The sequence below is a fragment of the Phycodurus eques genome, chromosome 5 (assembly GCF_024500275.1).
Source record: "Phycodurus eques isolate BA_2022a chromosome 5, UOR_Pequ_1.1, whole genome shotgun sequence".
Lineage (NCBI taxonomy): Eukaryota > Metazoa > Chordata > Actinopteri > Syngnathiformes > Syngnathidae > Phycodurus > Phycodurus eques.
Window position 1 is genome coordinate 19,909,236 of NC_084529.1, and position 20,205 is coordinate 19,929,440.

General features: G+C 41.4%; 1 protein-coding gene across 1 annotated transcript in view; it reads right to left on the reverse strand.

The window, feature by feature from the left end:
* The window catches only part of si:dkey-82f1.1 (DENN domain-containing protein 2A), a 39,805-nt gene that overhangs the window by 8,297 nt on the left and 11,303 nt on the right, over positions 1 to 20,205 (reverse strand). Inside the window, 11 exon segments of the mRNA XM_061676594.1 lie at positions 864 to 941; positions 2,436 to 2,505; positions 2,936 to 3,045; positions 3,894 to 4,075; positions 4,156 to 4,206; positions 4,269 to 4,362; positions 5,351 to 5,548; positions 5,702 to 5,814; positions 7,097 to 7,224; positions 8,785 to 9,822; positions 12,110 to 12,196. Coding sequence (XP_061532578.1) covers positions 864 to 941; positions 2,436 to 2,505; positions 2,936 to 3,045; positions 3,894 to 4,075; positions 4,156 to 4,206; positions 4,269 to 4,362; positions 5,351 to 5,548; positions 5,702 to 5,814; positions 7,097 to 7,224; positions 8,785 to 9,822; positions 12,110 to 12,195 — 2,148 coding nt within the window. The 5' untranslated portion in view covers position 12,196.

Genomic DNA, 20,205 nt, shown 5'->3' on the forward strand with positions numbered 1-20,205 from the left:
AATTGATACATTGCTTCAGTTGTTCATTACTTTTGAAACCTCGGAAAATAAGCGTGTTTTTTTTTCTTGTAATCCTAAGACTTTTTTTTCCTTTTTAAACCCTTCTTGTTTTTTTTGTTTTTTTAAATTGCAGTATAGTTGCAAGAGTGCCTGTGTTAAATTCATCAAATCTACCTACAGTACATCTGTATTTCTAAGACTGCCCCTTGGTGGCCAAGACAGCAGCCCTTAATCAATTAAAGCATGAAATGATGATCCACAAACTGTTTAACAAACTGTTATTACTGTATGCTTTTACAAAGTACAATACTAGATAGAGTGCTCTTTGTCTTAATTAAAAACATGTTACATTGTGTTGCTGTTTTTGGTGGGCGGGAATAGATGAATGTAATTTCCATTCATTTCAGTGGGCAAAGATGATTTGAGATACGAGTATCTGTCACCCTTTCCACATTAAAGTCTACAATATTTACGGCACAATGAAATAGGATAACATGCGAATGATTCATCATTAAGTGGTTGCAGTAGTTTGAACAAAGTTGCAAAGCAAAGGACTACTTCAAGGACATATTTACTCGTCGTGCTAATTAAGCCATGCCGGGAGTAAACAGACATTTTAAAGTGGAAATGCCTGTAAATCTTTAATTTCCACTGTAGTAACCACATCAGCTGCACACACACACACACTCACACACATGCGTGTCTCTGCGCTGGAGCCTGAACTACAAGGCCAGCCAGGGACTAAGACCGCACACAAGGGTGGGCTTGGCTCTGCGGGCGCAGAGGGTGGTCATGCTGGTGCGCTTTTACTGTCACTGCTCGGATGTTATAGCATTTTCAGGGTGCATTTGCTGGACTCATACCTTAGAGAAGAGGTCAAAGCAGCCCAACCGGCTGACGATGCAGTAGACCTCGGGGAGCCTTCGACCTTTACCGCTGAGCTGTGAACAAACAGGAGGGAAGACAGAAACAGTCATTTGTCTTGCAATGCAGCCTCATTCACCCACCTACAATAGATGAAAATCCACGATATAAAGAGACCAGATACATTTTTTAAAACAGTTTTACCACTCCCACATCTTTTTAAACACATTTACAGGTAAACATATCGAGACACACTGTTTAAACAAATTGCCAACACGTATGAACACGCAAAAACATTGCAACCATAAAATCAGATCTAGATCCTAAGTTAAGAAACTAATTTCTAGAAGTGGTGTGCTAAATATACATAACAAGCTGGGATCAGGAGTACAGCGAACACCCGCAATTTGCGTGGATTGATCGACCCTACCACGAAAAGCAAATAGTTAACGCCTCCACCAAAAAGGGGTTTGTAATTGCATAGACATGCCACAAGGTGGTCGCAAAGCACTTAAAACGGAGAGGATGATAAAGCACCAACACCAGGCATCTAGCATGTACACAATCAGGAACCCATGTTACATTAACAATTATATGCAGTTGTTAAATTATTCAACACAAGCAAACCACCTTCACAGGAGGCTCATCAAGAGTATTAGCTTGCATAGTAACCTAAATAACACGCTAGCACAAACTGACGTGACATCACACATGGGAAAACAAAAATGCGCACCAGCACTTTACACAAACCGTATTTAGTCATGAAACTCATCTTTTGGCATCGACACACATAGGGAATACAGACAAATTGTAACAGCACAGTAGACTATACAGCTATTATTGGTAGCTGCATTTTCACTTTTGATGGTGCACGAGGTGTATTAAAAGACAACAAACAAAACAGAATGCAGATGAAAAAACTCTATCGATGAATTTAACATAATAACAACACCAAGATTCCATCGGATGGCGCCTAAGTATTAGTTTTATTGCTTGGGCCAGAGCACCAAAACAGTGACGAGACAAGATTTTTAGCAAATAACTGAGGATAGGGTCCCCCAAAAATCTACAAGTGTGCAAATTTGCAAATCCTGAACTGTGATTAAGCGGGTTGTTCACTACATTGGTAATTGGTTGATTGTGCCACATGGGCACCAGCCACAGTGGGGGAGCCAGAATTGTGCCCAAGTTCTCAGGGATCAAATACATATTTCACTCAAACTTTTATATTGTGTATTTTTCAAATGCATTTTTGACTGATATTCTTTCTGCTACCATAATCAATAAAACAACCATAAAAAATGGAGACTAAATTTATTTGTAATTGAGTAAACTTACAAATTCAGCAGGGGATCACAAAATGATTTCCCCCAATCTATCTCTCCGATTTATTAGCAATCTGTATAATTCTCTAGGATTACTTTGATTTTGGAGGATCCCTAAAATGGCCACTTCAGAGCGAAATGGATGATTTACTAGTCCAATTCTAGGAAAAAAAGCTTGACCTACTAGTGCAGATAAGACAATTGTGTGTCAGTTGGGCAAAGTAGTTAGACACATTTAGTACATACCAGTAATCGTCTGCAGTAGCCGAAGCGACGACTTCCATCCTCGCCGGTCAGCACAAATGAAAATGTCTCACTGGAAATATGAAAGAAAGAAAAATAAAATCACATACTATATGATGGGACGTTAGCATACAACTTAGTACTATCCTGGCATGTAACCATTGACCTCTAATGACCTGATCTGCTGGTATGTAGGTGTATGACCCCCTGACCCATGCAGCATTTACTTCCAGGTAATTATTAGCCACTCCCGTCTGGGCTCGTCTCTCACAACAATGTGAGCATTGAGCGGCTTTTAAATTATAACCTCCCAGAAAGAAAAGGTGTTCTTGCAATACTAAACTAAGTGTCAGGTTTGAAATTTATCACCCCCCCCTTGTAAGCATTCATCATCTTTTCAGCGTCTCAGCCTTAAAGAGGCGCAGGTCATTTCCAGTCTGCATGCTAACCAGTCGCTATTAACAACTAACACCAAACAGTACTATTGTACACCACTGACCGACCTGGGGAAGTTGTCGACAGGCGCCCAGTCTTTGGCGTCGGGGAAGCAGAACTGAGGGATGACCTTCAGCTGGTCCTCTGTCTCCCGCATGAACTTGAAACTCTGTTCAAGCTGGATTGAAAAATACAACAACGTTATCATTACATTTTCTCCGAGAGCGCTTGTAATAGCATCAGTCTTTTTTGATAAGTGGCTTCACTGCCAGTGAAAGTTACTGCACCAAACTGTTTGAGTGGATAAGTAGTTAGCGTGAATGGAAATTCTAAAATTTTCTTTCTTTCTTTCTTTTTTAAAACAAAATGCAGCATCTGGCAGGTGTCATAAACTGTCAGGTGTGGATCAAATTATTTTAAAGATTTCTTTTTTCAGGTTCAGGAATCTTTTTGCTGTACAGGACTGTAATGTTTTTTGTACTTTAATGTTTTTAATATAAAACAATCTTAAATAATAAAATTAAAGGAAAGTAATCATTTTTTCATAGTAATATTCTCAACATTACTTTTTGTATTTTTTCTGTTAAATAATCTTAATGAATAATAAAAATACAGTAATGTAAACTTTTTTTCATGTTCAGTAATATTTTAAATAGTATTTTTTGGTAAGTTTTAACAATCAACATTTTTTACACATAATAAAATAATACTTTTATGAATACTACTAATCAGACAAAAAATATAGTGTATATTTATTTTATGTGCAAGATTTTTCCATGTTCAGGAATTTTGAATGCCTTTAGGAGCATTTCAGTGGTCATCAATAAGTTTCAAGTAAATACTACACATGTGTCTTTGCACAGAACCCAATTTTATTCAGTCAAATCTGCTTGGAGGTACAGTAATGTATAGTGAAAATGCACATTACTGATTCTTTAAAAATAAAAAAATAAACAATTCCAAGCCTCTCATTAGCTAAAATTGTGCTTTTATGTTTGGTTTTAGCCAATGCTACTGTCTGTTTACCTTGAGAGGAAACTGCTGCGTGACTTCCGGAAGATAAGGAACTCCAGCTTTGGTCTTGTGGAGGGCCACCACGATGAAGTACTCAAAGAGTTTTCGCTCCTCCGTCAGATCCCTCTCCAAGGTCCGGTACCGCCCCGTCTGCCTCAGCATTGACTGGATCGACACCAGCCTCTGGCTATGAGCTAAAGGACAGCAAAGACAACATGAGATCCAAAAAACGGCCATATCTTGTCCACGCTAACAAATGAGTGCTGTTTTTCACCTTTTAGTTTCTCCTCTGTGTCACTTTCTGACTCGCTGTTCTCATCAGTCACTGTGTTAAAAACGGACAAAATGAGACAATTCTCTGACAAAATAACTTAAGTAATCTCTTACCTCTCCCTGAGCTGGACTCCGTGGACTGCGACACCTTCTTCATGCGCTTTTTCCCTCTCCGAGCCTCGAAGATGCCATTGATTTTCATCACCATCTGGAGGAGGTAAAGAAAATAAACCTTTGACCACTTAAGCTAATAAACAGTCTGCCAGGCTCCAATTCGTGATTTTAATGAACCCTCGAAGGCAGGGATCCCAAACGCATGCACCCCCCTCCAAGGGTGTCCGCAAGATCTTGACATACGCATTTCAAGATTACAAACGGCGCAATGAACTAGTTTGCAGAGCGGCATAAGAATACGTCATAACGCGGCACAATAAGGCCCGCTCGAGTACCACCGTTGTTACTGTTCTTCATTTGATTGTTCTATTTGTATGGCCGAGAAGTGTTTTTCATAGAAACATTTTGCGTAATTAGGACTACTGTGTTAGCATCAGTGGAGGGATGTAACATAGTATTTGTATTTCGCTACTTCCCACCACTGCTGCTACTGTACTTGAATAGATTGCTGCTGCAGGAGTTTTTTTAAAGTATACTTTAATTAAAAAATAAAACTGTATTAATTAATTTGTTTATTTTTATTTTATTTTATGATAATATTAACATTATTTATTGTATTTCAAGTTTTATGTCCGATCTTTATGTACAGCACTTTTTTATAGCTATGATTGTTTTTTCTTCTTTAAGTGCTCTAGAAATAAAGATGAGTTGAACTGAGTTGAGGCTGTTATTCATTGAGATCTTAGGGACATAGGCAGAAAAAAAAACAGGGCCAGCAGCAACATAGAAGAACTTGAAATGGTGCCCATGTACGACGATGACACAATAGATTTGGAGAAGTAAAAAAAAAAAAAACTAATTAAAAAAAAAACATTTAAATATTTCCCCTTTAAATATGCCTTGCTGTTTTTTTAGGGTGCTTATGAGAGAAGAAATGGTGTGCCAGCTCTGTGAGGATATTGAAGGGCGTGTGTGGCTTAAAAAGTTCAGGAAAAGGCCACTCTAGGTGCATTCAAAATACCCATCACAAAATAATCTGGACTGTAGTAGAAAAATAGAAAGAAGGATCGTGTGAGCGATACCTTGGGAATCTTCCTCCGCCGCCGGTTGTACGGGTCCCCAGAGAGACAAGGGGTGTCGTCGGGGCTGCTGGGTGTGGAAGGCGGGCTGGCCCGCGACGGTGAGGACACGCCAGCCTCCCTGTTGGCCTTGCGTAACTCCAAGAGTTTGAAGCTTCGTCGCTCAGAGTTCTGCCTGAAGAAGGCAGGCCTGGAACAAAGCTATTGGCACAAAGACAGTAGAAACTTATAACTACATTTAAACCCCGCGCCTTTCACCCAAAGTAAGCTGGGCGAGACCCCAGCTCACCCACGACCCAAATGGGGACAAACAATACAGGCAATGGCTGGACCCATGCATTCTGACTCTTGTACCTTAGTTGGAGTATCAAAAATGGGCGAAGAGGAGGCAGGTGAAACACATTTGCTACTGAGGCAACTTCTCTCCAACTCTATGTCTTCATAGGGATTCTCCTTGGATGGAGGATCTTCAGGAAAATAAAAACAGAAACACATAGATTACGAAATAACCTCTTATAAAATCACCCAAAAATCTTTCCATATCAGCCAGATGATTCCTACTCCAGATGTGCAGAGCTAGCAGACATAGCGGCGTGCTTACTCAGCTCATTGCGGCAATGCGGAGAATCAAGGGGCCACGTGATGGCCAACAAAAGTAGCATTTTCCTTCTGATTTTTATTGCACCTCATATTTTGACAACCCGTAATGGCATAACCATCTCTCAGTGGATTAGAACTAAAAAATGTGCATCTCAATCGGGGACGAGTGAGTTATTACTTTTCATAGTCCAAACACTTATTGGAACTGAAATGCGAGACATTATATGCAAGAGGAATGCAAAGGCAGGGGGGATGTGATGTGGCAATGGTGAAGATCTAATCACTTGCAGTGCCTGGATGATGTCATACTTACTGTCTGTTGCCCATAGCTCACTGCATTGGAAATGCTTTAATGTATTAGGCGTGACTTTGTTCCCCAATTTATCATCAGTAATACAAATATATACCATTACATAACATTTAGTTGACCTGCGCTGACCAAGAATATTTTGCAAGCTCTGTATAAATGTGTAAAACTGGCACTAAGTAGAGGGACCTTTGCCTAGGCTGAACTGTTAAAAAAATAATTCCGGCGCACGCCAGTTGTATCCTGCCTGTTGATTAGTTAAAAGGCCACTTCCTGGTTGAAGGTCACAATGGCATTTTGAGTCTCGGTTCGTGTGTTCTATTCACACAACGAAAACAGTGAAAAGCAACCACAATTTTGTGGGATTTTCCAACCAACTGCGATCAAACATCTCTTTCCTCAATACATGATTGGTGGAGGTAATAATTGGCAGTTATAGGAAGTGAGAGAAAATAATCATCTACATCACTCAAATATAATTCAACTTAATTGACTGTATATAACAACACTAAGGGGAATAACATTGAATCTATTGCCATTGCTATTTCTATTGCTCTCGGCCAATAAAATACCTCCTGCCAGCTACCCCAGCGATCGACTTTGACCATACGACAACACTATTATATGTTATGACATTAAACAGGCTTGTGGTGGGCTTGGCATAACACCGCAGACAATAAGGCAGGAATGTAGGTCGGGTTTTGGCATACCATTTTTAATAAAAGTGGAGCAGCGTGGCTCTAAATTAAAACCAGAGCAAACACGGCTTCACCTCTTCATCCCCTCTCTGCGACACACGTGCAAAAGAAGCGCATTTAATATGCATCGCACGTATTATTTACCAATGATGTCCTCGTAGACATTCTCCTCCGATAAAGTGCGTGTGAGGCCCAGGCGGGACTGAGCGTACCAATCCACCCTACAGCTTTCTGAAGACGAGTGGAGCAAGTCCTCAAATTCGTACGACTTCCTGAAGAGGACAAGGAAACATGAATATCTCTTATGGCAATGAAGAAAAGAGGATTGCTATTAGTAAATACCTGGAGTCACTCTCTTTAAAAACCAAAGACCAAGTCCGAAACCTTGGTGATCTGATAGATTCCGCCATGACTTTCAACAGTTACCTTGTGTATGAAATGCGCTATATAAATACATTTGCTTTGCTTTGCTTATGAAATATACCAAAATAAGTATTATAATGGTGCTACAGGCAGCACTGTGCCCTAGTGGTTAGTACATCTGCCTCAGTTTAAAGGCTCTGGTTTCAAATCTCAGCTCAGGCTTTCCTATCTGGAGTTTCTCCAGGTACTCTGACTTCTTCTGAAATCGCCAAAACATGCATGTTAGGTCCACTGAAGACTCCGCCGTGACCCTAATAATGAATGATATTTCATAAAAATTAAATGCGACAGAAAATGGCCGGAATAATCTTAGACGCTAATGTTGGATTTGGGTTCTCCCAGTCATGTGCCAGTGACAACAAATTGGTTCAAATGTTGACGAATAAATGTTATCCATTGCTTTTTAAGATATTTCATTAGGATAGATCATGACGACTTCATATTTCAATCAAATTTAAGACCTCTTGTTCACTAAATATGTGAAATATAATTTTTTTTTTAAGAGAGTCTTTATCAGCGATTGCCAAATATTGGTGTGCAAAATTCCCAATTTATCTCTCACGGTGAAAAAAGTTTGGGAGACTTAACACAGCACACTTGAAGAGAGTGCAACCATCACATCGGTTCGGATCGGTTACATTGTGGAATGTAACCGATCCGAGCCAAGCTCACAAGAATCCAGGTCACAGAGAGGGAGGGCTTTTGCTTACACAATTCCTTATTGTGCAAAATAAATTTTTCGTAACGTATGTGCAAAGTGGAAAAAGGCGTTACATATGAGGTTTTTGAGTCAAAGCTAAAAAAAAAAAAAAAGGTGAGGGGCCTCTTTTTGACATGGCTCACACTGCTACATCTTCCAGTGAAGCTTTAGAAAACTGAATGAGTTATGTGTACATTCCTCACATCCAAACAGTTAGCTAATTCTGTGGGATAAATAAACTGAGTGATGTCACTGCTCTGGTGCTTGGATTTACAGCAGATGTTGGGAGATGTTGTTTGGTTGGGCTGCACGGGTTAACTGTGATCGAAACATCCTATTTAGCCTTAGAACCAAGCACAGTATTGTGCAACGTGTGTGATTTCATTCCTAATACTGGCGTTGGATGGAAGTAATTTGCAATGTTTAAACAATACGGGGAATGTAGACGACTGGATTTCTTGTAAATGACACATGAACAAACATACATGAAGAAATTTCTGTTCTAGAGAGTATTTTTCTTTCTTCAGAAGCTAAAATGCAGTCTTGCATAACATTTACGACAGAAGAATCCTCATACTGTGGCTGACCATAGTTTGACTCATTTTAACTCCATTATATTCGTATAATCACTCGCTGTATTTTATGGGTTGTCCCACTTCATTGGTGGCCAAAATGTTCTGAATTGAATATATTTCCCATCCTGTCTTACCTGTGGTTGTTGTCGTGGGATCTGTCCGTCCATGGTCTCCTGCAAACTCCGGGAGGTGGGCAGGTGGGTAGAGGTGGAGGGGGAATGGAGGGCAATGGCGGCAAAGTCCTCTTGCCCTTACAAGAGCCCGGCCCTGAAATTGGGGTCGAAGGCGGTGTGTGGTGCTGGAAGGTTCTCTGAGGTTTTGGCAAAGGGTTAATAGAGGGAGCACCCGGCTCGCTGTATACATTCTCTGGATCCCCCTCTCTCCTCCACCTCGAGCCAACAGGCCGAGACACATCAAAAGTACCAAAAATGGGTTCATTGACACGCTTTTCTGTTTCTTCCACCTCTTCTTTTGATGGTGGGCAGAAGTAATTCCCTGGAAAAGCCAGCGTTGTTCCACCCGGAACTTCTTTTGTTGCCTTTTCCAGTTTCTTAACGTGAGTTAAAACAGTTTTCTTGTCTTGGGGCTGCTCTGTTGCCTTAGTAGCCCGCAGTCCTCGCTCTAGAATCAGTTCTTTGTCCTTGTTTGAGGGGGCTTCAGGAGATTTAGTTCTCACATCCCCAAGCTTTCCGGCATTTTCCTTTCCTGAGTCTTGCCTGTCCCAGCTTACAAACCTCTTGCTGTTCGTCCGTTGGACCTCCGAAGCTTTGAATTCCTTTTTTCTCACTGACTCAATTTCCTTCTGCGTTGTGCTAAGTGGACAAGTGTCCGTAGAAATGGCTTGGCTAGGCTCCTTTTTTCCCTCCCATTGGGAGATTTTATCGCGGATGCTTGCAGTCTTGACTCCCGTTTGGCTCTTATTCAGCTTGCCGCACTGTCCGTTCTCCATGTTGGGAGTCCTTGGGTCACTGGTGCTGGCGGCTCTTCTGTGAGTCAGCATGTTACCAGGAGGACACGGGCTGTCCCTCAGGCTGATTGGGGGGGAGATTGGACGAATGTCGCACACAGCAGTGTCCCTCTTGTCTCTGTCTCCTGGTAGCCCACACACCTCTTGGCGTTGGGGCACCACAGACGACGGAGCCTCCCCAATCTTCAAGCCACAGCAATGGAGCCTAGAAAAGTAACAGAAACATAAATTAATATCATCAAATCAAAATGGTCAACTATATTTGAATTTCACAGCGTAGGTTTTGTCATAATGAATATCTCAGATTTTGTGTCACTGTTAGGGCCCAGAAAAAGCAATGTAGTTGCTGGAACAATAATAAAGGTATACTTTTCAATACAGCCCGAGCAACTTCATGCCGGGATTTCCGTCGCTCAAATTTAGTAGCAATCCATTTCTTGGACAAGTTTATCTTTGAAAGACTCCGGGAAATGGCCACAATGGCACTAAAATGGCTGCTTCAAACAAAAATGCTGACTTCCTGTGTCTTTTTGGGCATGGGTTTTTCAGACATTTTTTTTATTTGTCTACTGAATTACATGGCGCTAAGCAAAATAAGCTTCTGGGGATGTTTTTTTTTTTTTAATCCATCCATTCCATCTATTTTCAACACCGCTTATCCTGGTTAGGGTCGCGGGGCGCTGGAGCCTATCCCAGCTGACTTCGTGCGAAAGGCAGACTACACCCTGAACTGGTTGCCAGTCAGTCGCAGGGCACATATAGACACGGACAACCATTCACACTCACATTCATACCGTCACTGAGTGGGAACTGAACCTACTCTGCCCGCACCAAAGTCAGGCGAGTGTACCACTACACCATCAGTGACTTTTTTAATTTACTGGGTATTTTTATTTTTTATTTTTTTATATTCCACCACCCTTCCTACCAAATGTACATTTTCACTAGGAAAAGCATGCCTGCAAAATATTGTTAGTTTTTGAGTGTTGGACACCCCACAAAATTTGTTTTGCTTAAGAATAATAACAACAAAGAAACAAAGACATTTCAAGACGGCTTTCGCACCGTGTACTCAGGCCCTATTAAGATTCACACTTGGCCCAAAACAATCTTTAAGGCCAAAGAGGTTTTGTTTGTTTGTCTGTCAGAAAGATAACACCAAGTACCCAGGTACTTTTTTACGAATTATTTATTGTTGTTGTGAAAAATAGTCCATAACTACTCCCATTTTAGAGTAGATCTACAATTGCAGTTGAAAATTACTTACATAGAATGTTCAGTTGTTGTCTCCACAATAGATTTGACAAATGTCAATATCATTTGGTGGCACTTTGTCCATTGAAACAGACTTGCTTGAACTTTACTGGGTAAACAAGAATTCCAGTTCAAGGAAAAAAGCTCAGACATCTGCACGGTGCCTGTAAGTCAGTCCGAAAAGATTACTGGGTCATGACTCTTTGAACCCTTTGTAAGAAGGTCAAAGTTTACAAGCTTGACACGGAGCTAAATCTATGTAAGCGATAGAGGAGACAAAAGAAGAGGGCGAGGTGTAGATCTTTTCTACAGCAAGCCAACCAAGTTTTGACCCCAAATCCCAAAGCCCATTCTTAGAATGATTGAATTCCCAACAAACAGAGGAAACGTAGCCTTGCTTTGGGTGACGCTTATTCTATCTTCAGGAAATCTATTGGGAAAATGACTGATTCTGTAAAAGAAACTGCCCAACAAGAACATGGAACCAAGTAATCCTCATCCAAATTGCATTTGGTTTTATTAGTTTGGCTCGCTGTCCTTCGTTCCTTTCCCCAGCTTTGTCCCCCCTCCTTGTCCCTCGGTTGAAACAGCAGTTTTCATAAAGGATGAAGCAACAGAGGGGGAAAACGTAGGTCAAGTAGAAAATCCAAGAAAAACATGGGAGCTGCGGGGGGGTTGAATGAAGGTGAATTTGTTTATGATAAGGCAAGCGACTTAGGAGGAAGATATTAAAAGGGGCAACGACTTGTCAGGACTGCGATGAGGGTTATCAAAGGGAAGGAGAGGGAAGAAGAAATAAGGACAGACTGATCTAACTAGTGGAGGAGAAGACCTCTGACAATTAAAGAAAAAAGCGACTGAAGAGAGAAAAGTACAAATTATGCTAAAACCTCAAAACATTTAATTCTTACAGACATTCAACTCAATACACACTGTATTCAATGTAATCTAAATAGCACTAATGAACATTAAAAAGATGACATATGGTCCTATGGCAAGACATCATTAGACAGTGACAGGACAGGGACAATAACAGTAACCAGATGCCCAACTGCTCTTCTCTTAGTCCCGTTGTATGTTACAGATTTTGAGTTACAAATAAGATGACCATTCTGCATCGATTGGATCAAATGTCTCCACCCTAAAACACCAATCTCAAATGATCATCGAATAAAACTATCTAACATCCTTAGTACATGACACTCATACAATAGCTGAGAATGACTTGAGAGACTTACCCGTTGACTGATTGGTAGATACAGTTGTCAGTGTTTGTACAGAGCAGTAGCGCCCTCCCACCAGTCATTGTGCTAGCAGCTGGCATCCTGCATGAGCAGACAAGAGGAGGAAAAGAGTTGACTAAAACTAAGGATTTGTTTACAACGTGAGGAGAGCACAGTAAAGACCGAATGAGTTACATGTCAATCCATCACAAGCAGGGAATACAAATGACATCAGCGAATTTAAGTAAATGATAGGGAGACGTTAAATCTCCTACGGATCCACAAAATAACTTAATGTTTTCCAGGTCTATGCAATTCTCTGTGTTCTTTATTGGGGATATAGGCTGCCAAGACAAGTGCTAGTGGGAGTGCTTCGCCAGTTTGAAATTATTACTTGGTCCATTTGTCAGAGCAAAATGAAACCAGAGCCTCTTGGAGAGCAATAAAGATCTTCCAAATCTTCCACACAGATCATCAAATTTGAGGCTGGTGGTGCACAAGCATCAGTGATTTGGACTCTGGGATTTTTGTGTGGCAAAAATGTCAACAAATTAAAGCAAAACAGGTCAGGCTAAAAGTAGACTACAATGCTTTGTTGACTGGTTGCATGCTGTCATATTACAAGCAGTCCTACTTACGCCTACAGTCCATACTCCACCCGGACCAAAGGTTTTCCGGTTATAGGGTTTGTGTCTAAGGATTTATTCACACTTAGTTCAGTACTCTGGTACAGACCAAATAAAAAAAATATACTGTACGTGGTGCCCACATTGGTGCTTTGCAATCACAGCAGTGGCCTATTTAACCTCAGACTGAAGGATGTAGACCAATAATGTAGAACAATTGCACCATTTTGTTTTAACAGTACTTAACATGACAGGTGTGAACACAGCCTTGCTTACTTGAAGAAATCCATCCTTCCATTCATTTTCTGAGCCGCTTTTCCTCACTAGGGTCACGGCCGTGCTGGAGCCTATCCCAGCCATCATCAGGCAGGAGGCAGGGTACACCCTGAACTGGTTGCCAGCCAATCGCAGACTTGAGGAAATCAAAATACTTATTTAAAAAGCTTCAGGAGTTTCATTGTTTCCATGATATTCATAGAGGAAACAGTGGCTCTGATAACTTTACCATGCATATCTGCTATAATTTCAGTAATGCATTTCACTGTCATCCTAACACTGGTTTGTGTCTTTGGTCCATGAGTGTTCACACTTCAGGCCACTTAACTTGTAAACAGACAAAGACCCACTTCTAAAGTGGTCTCACTGCACTTCTTTGGTGCACACCCGGATGCGAATGATAATATTTTAATCACACGAACCGCAGTACTGGATAAATCACACCATACTTCGTTTTAATGAATGGTGTGAACATGCTAAAAGGATGACATTGGGAATGAACCCAACGTTCAGTCAAATCCCATACATTGCTGTTCCAATTGGCAAAGTGATCACTTTGCAAAATGCTTCCATTTTAGAAAAAGGTAAAAATAGTTGAATTTTTCCACGACATACAGACATAACTGTACGTCATACAATTACTGCCTCCTGAGAGGGTAGTTCTGCTCTGATTATTATCGCTAAACCACACCACAACTCATTTGGCTTGAGGCTCAACTAAAAACTCTTCACTGCTTTGTCATTGCACCCCTGACAAGAGTTTGTGTCAGCCATCCACTGACTGGTCTGTAGGCCCAAATTATTTTCAGATGTAAACTGGGCAGAGGTCACATGTTTGAAGGGAAACATAGACTGATTTTCCCTCCCCTTCTCCATCTTAAATGACATCAATAACATAAATACTGTACTGGGACTCACAAGGGGGGCTCTAAAGAATGTATATAGAGCCTTGAAAGTTTTTTGTGATCATATGGACAGTGGAAAGATGGAGGAAACTGAAAATCCGAGAGGGAGATGGGGGCAACTGAAGTTGTCAAAACTAAAGCGGAAAGTGGATATTGCAAAAAATAATACAAGTTGCACTACAAAAACAGTACACACTTCCAAGCTGTCCTGCTTCTATGTTTTAAGCCCCAAGGCCAAAAGAAAATGTGCCTTTCTATAGATACCTAAATGCCTGAAAAGGTATTTTGTTAAATGCACTTCAGGATAAATACAACCAAGTTTGAGCATGTTTCAGACTTCAGACTCATTCAACTGCACAGTGCTTCCCAGTACTTGCTTGAACCTGTCAAAGAGTGCCTCCAAATGTATCCAATTGGCCGATTTTACCGCTTTCGGTTGCTCAGGAAACGACAGCGAATGCTCGGCGTCCTGTGGCTATCTGCAGCTACGGTGACCCACTCACCCCTGCAGAAAGATGGGCATCATAACAATGCAGAAAGGGGAGAGGGAAGCCATCTGCTGAGGCCAATAAAAACTTCACAGGAAACTGCAACCCAGAAGACCTTGACACGGTCTGACCCCTTCATCCTGATTGCCCTGCGAGGTCTAACTGGCAGTAGAGATTAGAGTTTCTTAACATTTCTAATGGCCAGCATGGAAAATTGGCAACAAAGTGAGGGTGACATAAGACCTATTTTTTTCCATTTTTTCTAATAAAGTCATCAGGTCTATATAGCCAATATTTAGTTTCAAGCCCTATTTGGTACAGCATCATTTTTTTAAATTTTATTTTTTTTTTGAATGAAAAATGTTTCCACCTCTGTCACGGCTCTGATACTACAACCCCAATTCCAATGAAGTTGGGACGTTGTGTTACAAAATACAATGATTTGCAAATCATGTTCAACCTATATTTAATTGACTACACTACAAAGACCAGATATTTAATGTTCAAACTATCCATCCATCCATCCATTTTCTGAGCCGCTTCTCCTCACTAGGGTCGCGGGCGTGCTGGAGCCTATCCCAGCTGTCATCGGGCAGGAGGCGGGGTACACCCCGAACTGGTTGCCAGCCAATCGCAGGGCACACACAAACAAACAACCATCCACACCTACGGGCAATTTAGAGTCTCCAATTAATGCATGTTTTTGGGATGTGGGAGGAAACCAGAGTGCCCGGAGAAAACCCACGCAGGCACGGGGAGAACATGCAAACTCCACACGGAGTTTGCTCAGTCATTCACAAGCAAAGATGGGGCGAGGTTCACCTCTTTGTGAACAAGTGCGTGAGAAAATAGTCGAACAGTTGGGAACTGAGGACACTAATTGTTGAAGCTTTTTAGGTGGAATTCTTTTCCATTCTTGCTTGATGTACAGCTTCTGCTGTTCAACAGTCCGGGGTCTCAGTTGTCGTAAATTGCGCTTCATAATGCGTCACATATTTTCAATGGGAGACAGGTCTGGACTGCAGGCAGTCCAGTCTAGTATCCGCACTCTTTTACTACGAAGCCACGCTGTTGTAACGCGTGCAGAATGTGGTTTGGCATTGTCTTGCTGAAATAAGCAGGGGCGTCCATGAAAAAGACGTTGCTTGAATGGCAGCATATATTTCTCCAAAACCTGTATGTACCTTTCAGCATTAATGGTGCCTTCACAGATGTGTAAGTTACCCATGCCATTGGAACTAACACAGCCCCATACCATCACAGATGCTGGCTTTTGAACTTTGCGTCCATAACAGTCCGGAGGGTTCTTTTCCTCTTTGGCCCGGAGGACACGACATCCATAATTTCCAAAAACAATTTGAAATGTGGACTCATCGGACCACAGAACACTTAGAATACTGTACTGTATCAAGTGACACATAGCATATTAGTTTAAAATCAGGTAACCTCGAAATTACCTTGCTGGCCACCGACGAGAATTATTTTCCTTATTTAATGCTCTGTGCATTTATGATGCAGATTGTAATCAATTATCTTACAATATGTCATGTAACATGTCTTTGCAGGTGTTTTGTGTAAAGTGTTCATACTAATATATATAAGTCTTATATTTTGTTTATATGTGTTGTTTGGGCAGATACAGGTGTGTACACATCATCGATCTGAGTATTTTCATGAAGTCAGGCTTGCATTGATGGGGGAAGCGCTGCAATGGCATTGGCAGGTATCTCATTCATATCTGATTTTTATCCACATTTAGAAGAGGCCTGATGCAAATCTAAGGATAGACAATTTCATGCGTTTTTTTTTTTTTCTATGACTGAATTGTGACCCAAAACAAAATCACGTGTGAAACTTTAACTAAATCCAGCCTAAGATTCCTGGAATTCATTTTTTTTTCATAATCCTTCTAGTGATCTAACAAATGGCAATGAAAACAACACATCCTCGGGTGACAAGATTACAGGAGATAAGGTTGAGAAATGACAAGGAAAAGTTGGATGTGTGCCCTTTCACCTGCTCAAGCTCTGCTTCGCTTCATTGACACTCACCCAGCGATCACCTGAGACAGCGATTACTCTCCCTGACAGATTCCACATGGTCCATTGGCTGTAAACACTGCTGACAAAGGGAGGGCAAGAGCCGACTTGTGCCAATGTACACGACTCAAGTCGATCTGGTGTGTCATGGATTTTAACCACCATCCACCACATGATGTATTTTATGTTGATGTTAATGTTTGGTGATAACATGTCAAGGCTTTGCTGTGTAAGTTCTTGTTGTTGCACAATGTACTTCGTAGCTTTATCGGGCTTCTGGGTTGTTGTCAGTGATTTGCCTCTCTCCCTTAACAGCTGCTTCTCATAAAGATCCAAAGCTCCATCGCACCATCCAGGCATGCAATAACAGCTAAACGTGACTTCATCGTCCCGCGCAACCCCCTCCCACCCACCCACCCCAAACTGCACCATTGCTCTCTGTTTTCTACATGCCTAAAAAGGATAAAAGTCGCTGGCTGCGTTTCAGCACTTTCGGTCAGGGTGCAGACTTGCACGACACACGGAAAGCAAAAAAGTGAGGTTTTACATTTTTTTTTAAAAGTGGAGCAACATGATAGGCCATAATTGAATTCATATAATGTAAAAGAGGGGGAAAGATTTATTTTCTTTACTTTCTTTCTGCACCCACACTGAGTAGATGACCCAATCCCTCAATGATGTGGTCCACTTTGGCCTGAGCCAAATCCTTGACTGTTATCAATTTAATACAACTCCGAATGTTTGGCCAACTTTCTCTTCTAAAGTCTTTCTTGCACACCACTTTGCTTCACCTTCCTGAAGAGGGAGCAAAGAAAAGCTTTATGGTAAAGGAAGAGACGTATGGAGGAGAAGGAGGGGGTCAGGCAAATAAACAATGGAATTTTCTCTCAGCTCAGCAGTCTCCCGCTCTCTTTTACTCTCTCTGGTTGGGTTTCTGTCCTGCTCGGAGGGCCCCCGCTGCTTTCCCAAGCTGATTTCATAGCAAGGCTTTGGCCATGAGCCAAACAGGCCAACTCTTGGAAATGAGTGCAATTGGAATTGGGACATTTATTGGTACTGCACTGGCTGTATTCCATCAATTGATGCACTCTGCAGGCCAAGGCCCAGTCCAAAACCATTAATAGCCCTTGTGCACAACTGCACTGTGCTCTCGCCATCGTCTAGTTCCATTGTTAGCAAAGGATAGACATGAGACAGCACCGAAACCTGGTTGGTCGTGAATAAACAGACAGGAACTCCAACACAATGGCTGCACTTCTGAGCTCACATAATATACTGTTTTTTTGTTTTTGTTAGTCTATTCCAGGGAGATTTATAAGAATGGGCTAAATGATTACCTCGGAGTAGGCTAAAACAAACACCAAATTATACTTCAGAGCCTCGGATCTAACCAAGTACCACACCAATGCAGGCTTCTCATGATCGTCGTATGATGACGAGTTATTTTCTTGTTTGCCTGTTTGCCCCCAACGGATGTGTTTTTGTGTCTTCTAGGAAATGGAAGTTAAAGCTGCAAAGAGAGAAAATAAGTCAAATATTGCTCACAATTTGACTTGTTAACTTAGTGCTTTAGTGCTAACCTCTAATTCATACACGCTAGTTACCACTAGACTTTACACCGATTTTATCGGCATTATCGGTATTGGCCGATAATGAGTACTTATCATAATTCGCCAATCCGATCAATGACCTCATTGATCGGCTCCGCAAAAGACATTTATTCCGCGTCGCCATCGTGCACAGTGTATTTGAATCCAAAAGCTAGTTTATTTTTTGCCTTGTCGCGTCTTTTGGTGTAGTCCTGTAAATATCTGACGGCCAATAAAGTTATTTAAAAAAAGAAAAACATGTCGGCGGTGTGGAACAGACAAAACCACCCCAAACTGCACCATTTTTTTTTTTTCTTTCACGATTGCACCATGTCAGACTACTGCAATAAAATCTTGTATTCCGATCCCACAGCATCCCGTTTTTTCCGATCACTGGGCTTCATCTTGTCAACTCAAACGCGACCGGATACACTTGCTACCATTGCGACGACAACAATAATGGATTGTGCCGTGTGTTTGTAAAAACAAAATGGGGGGAAACGTGTTGGTGGTCACTGGTGCTCAGGAGAGGAGAGGACGTTCGTTTAAGGCTTGCTTGAGGTATGTTCACGTACCTTTAATACGATACGGCTCGCAAGCAGGCAACAAAACGTTATGTAGCCTAGCAAGCTAGTGGTACCACGAACGGTTGTACGTAAACATGCCGCCGTTCTGTTGAATCATGCTCTAAAGTATCGGTGTGGGTGAAGTAATTTAATTAAAAATAAAGTAATTTAATAACAGTGAGTTAGCACCCATTATTTCTGTCATGTTGTAATGTTGGTTTGACCTGACTGATTAGAATACATGACCTGACTAGAGCAGTGATTTCCAACATTTATGGAGCCAAGGAACATATTTTATAATTAAAAAATCTCACGGCACACCAACAAACAAAATGTCACAAAAGGTGGATACATTAATTATTGAATTTACTTCTAATAGAAGACCATTCATTTGTTCTGTCTGTCACTATGCCTGACTGGCATAGAAGACGAAAGATACATTATTTATTGTAAATATAATGTTTTGAGCAATTAAGTACACAAGTATATAAAGTAAATGAACAGGGCAATTAAATAGACACATTCCTCCATCATGTGTTCGGCTCGCTGATCGGTGATCGGCCCCAAAAATCCTGATCGTGTAAAGCCTAGTGACCACAAGATTAAAATTACACAAAACGGAAAGAAAACTTCAGTAACTCCTGAGATGCCTTTGCACCTGTCAGAGTTTACAAATGGTCATCCTGTATAGTATAGTATAACCATAGGCCTTCAATATCAACTCCATCCTCAAAAAGGCCCAGCAGAGGACTTCTGAGGAAGCGCGGCCTGCCACAGGAGCTGTGTTCTTCCATCACAGTCTGGTTTGGTGCCGCTACAAAAAAGGACAAACTCAGACTGCAACTGACAATCGAAACTGCTGAAAAGCTTGTCGGTACCCCCTTACCCACCCTTGAGGACTTGCACGTTGCCAGAACTAAGACAAGAGCATGCAAAATCCTCTTGGACCCTGCACATTCTGGTCACCAGCTCTTCCAGCTCCTTCCCTCTGGTAGGCGCTACAGAACAATGCAAACTAAAACTAGCAGACATTCCAACAGCTTCATCCCTCTTGCCATTAACTTCTTAAACAGTTAACTTACAATTCCATTGCAACATGCTGTCAATTTTTTTTCTTGAGTTTGTTGTCACATTTCTGTCGGGCCACTTATACATTCCTCGTGCACTCACTGTAGCAGTCTCACCACGCTGCATTATTTGAATATCTGTTGTTGATCAATACTGGCCACTCGTGTGCCTGATAGCATTTGCACCATTTGCACAATCGACTGAGTAGTATCTGCAACATTTGCACAATCGACATTGTCCCAGATTATTGCACTTTAGTCACTTTAAACTGCATACCTTTCTTAAAGTCTCGGCACCCTTTGCCCAATGGCCATAGCACCGGACTATTGCTCTATTAGTCATTTAAAGTGCTCTAATTGCGAGAGGACTGTGCACCTTTTTGCACAATTGTCAAAAAAAAATAATTGTACCGTTATTACCAGATTACTAGCAACCTTTTATTGCTCAGTGATTGTTTTTCTCAATGTCTTTACGTCTCAAAAGTATTCTCTGTCAATTGACTGTTGTCGTACTCGAGCGGCTCCAACTACCGGAGACAAATTCCTAGTGTGTTT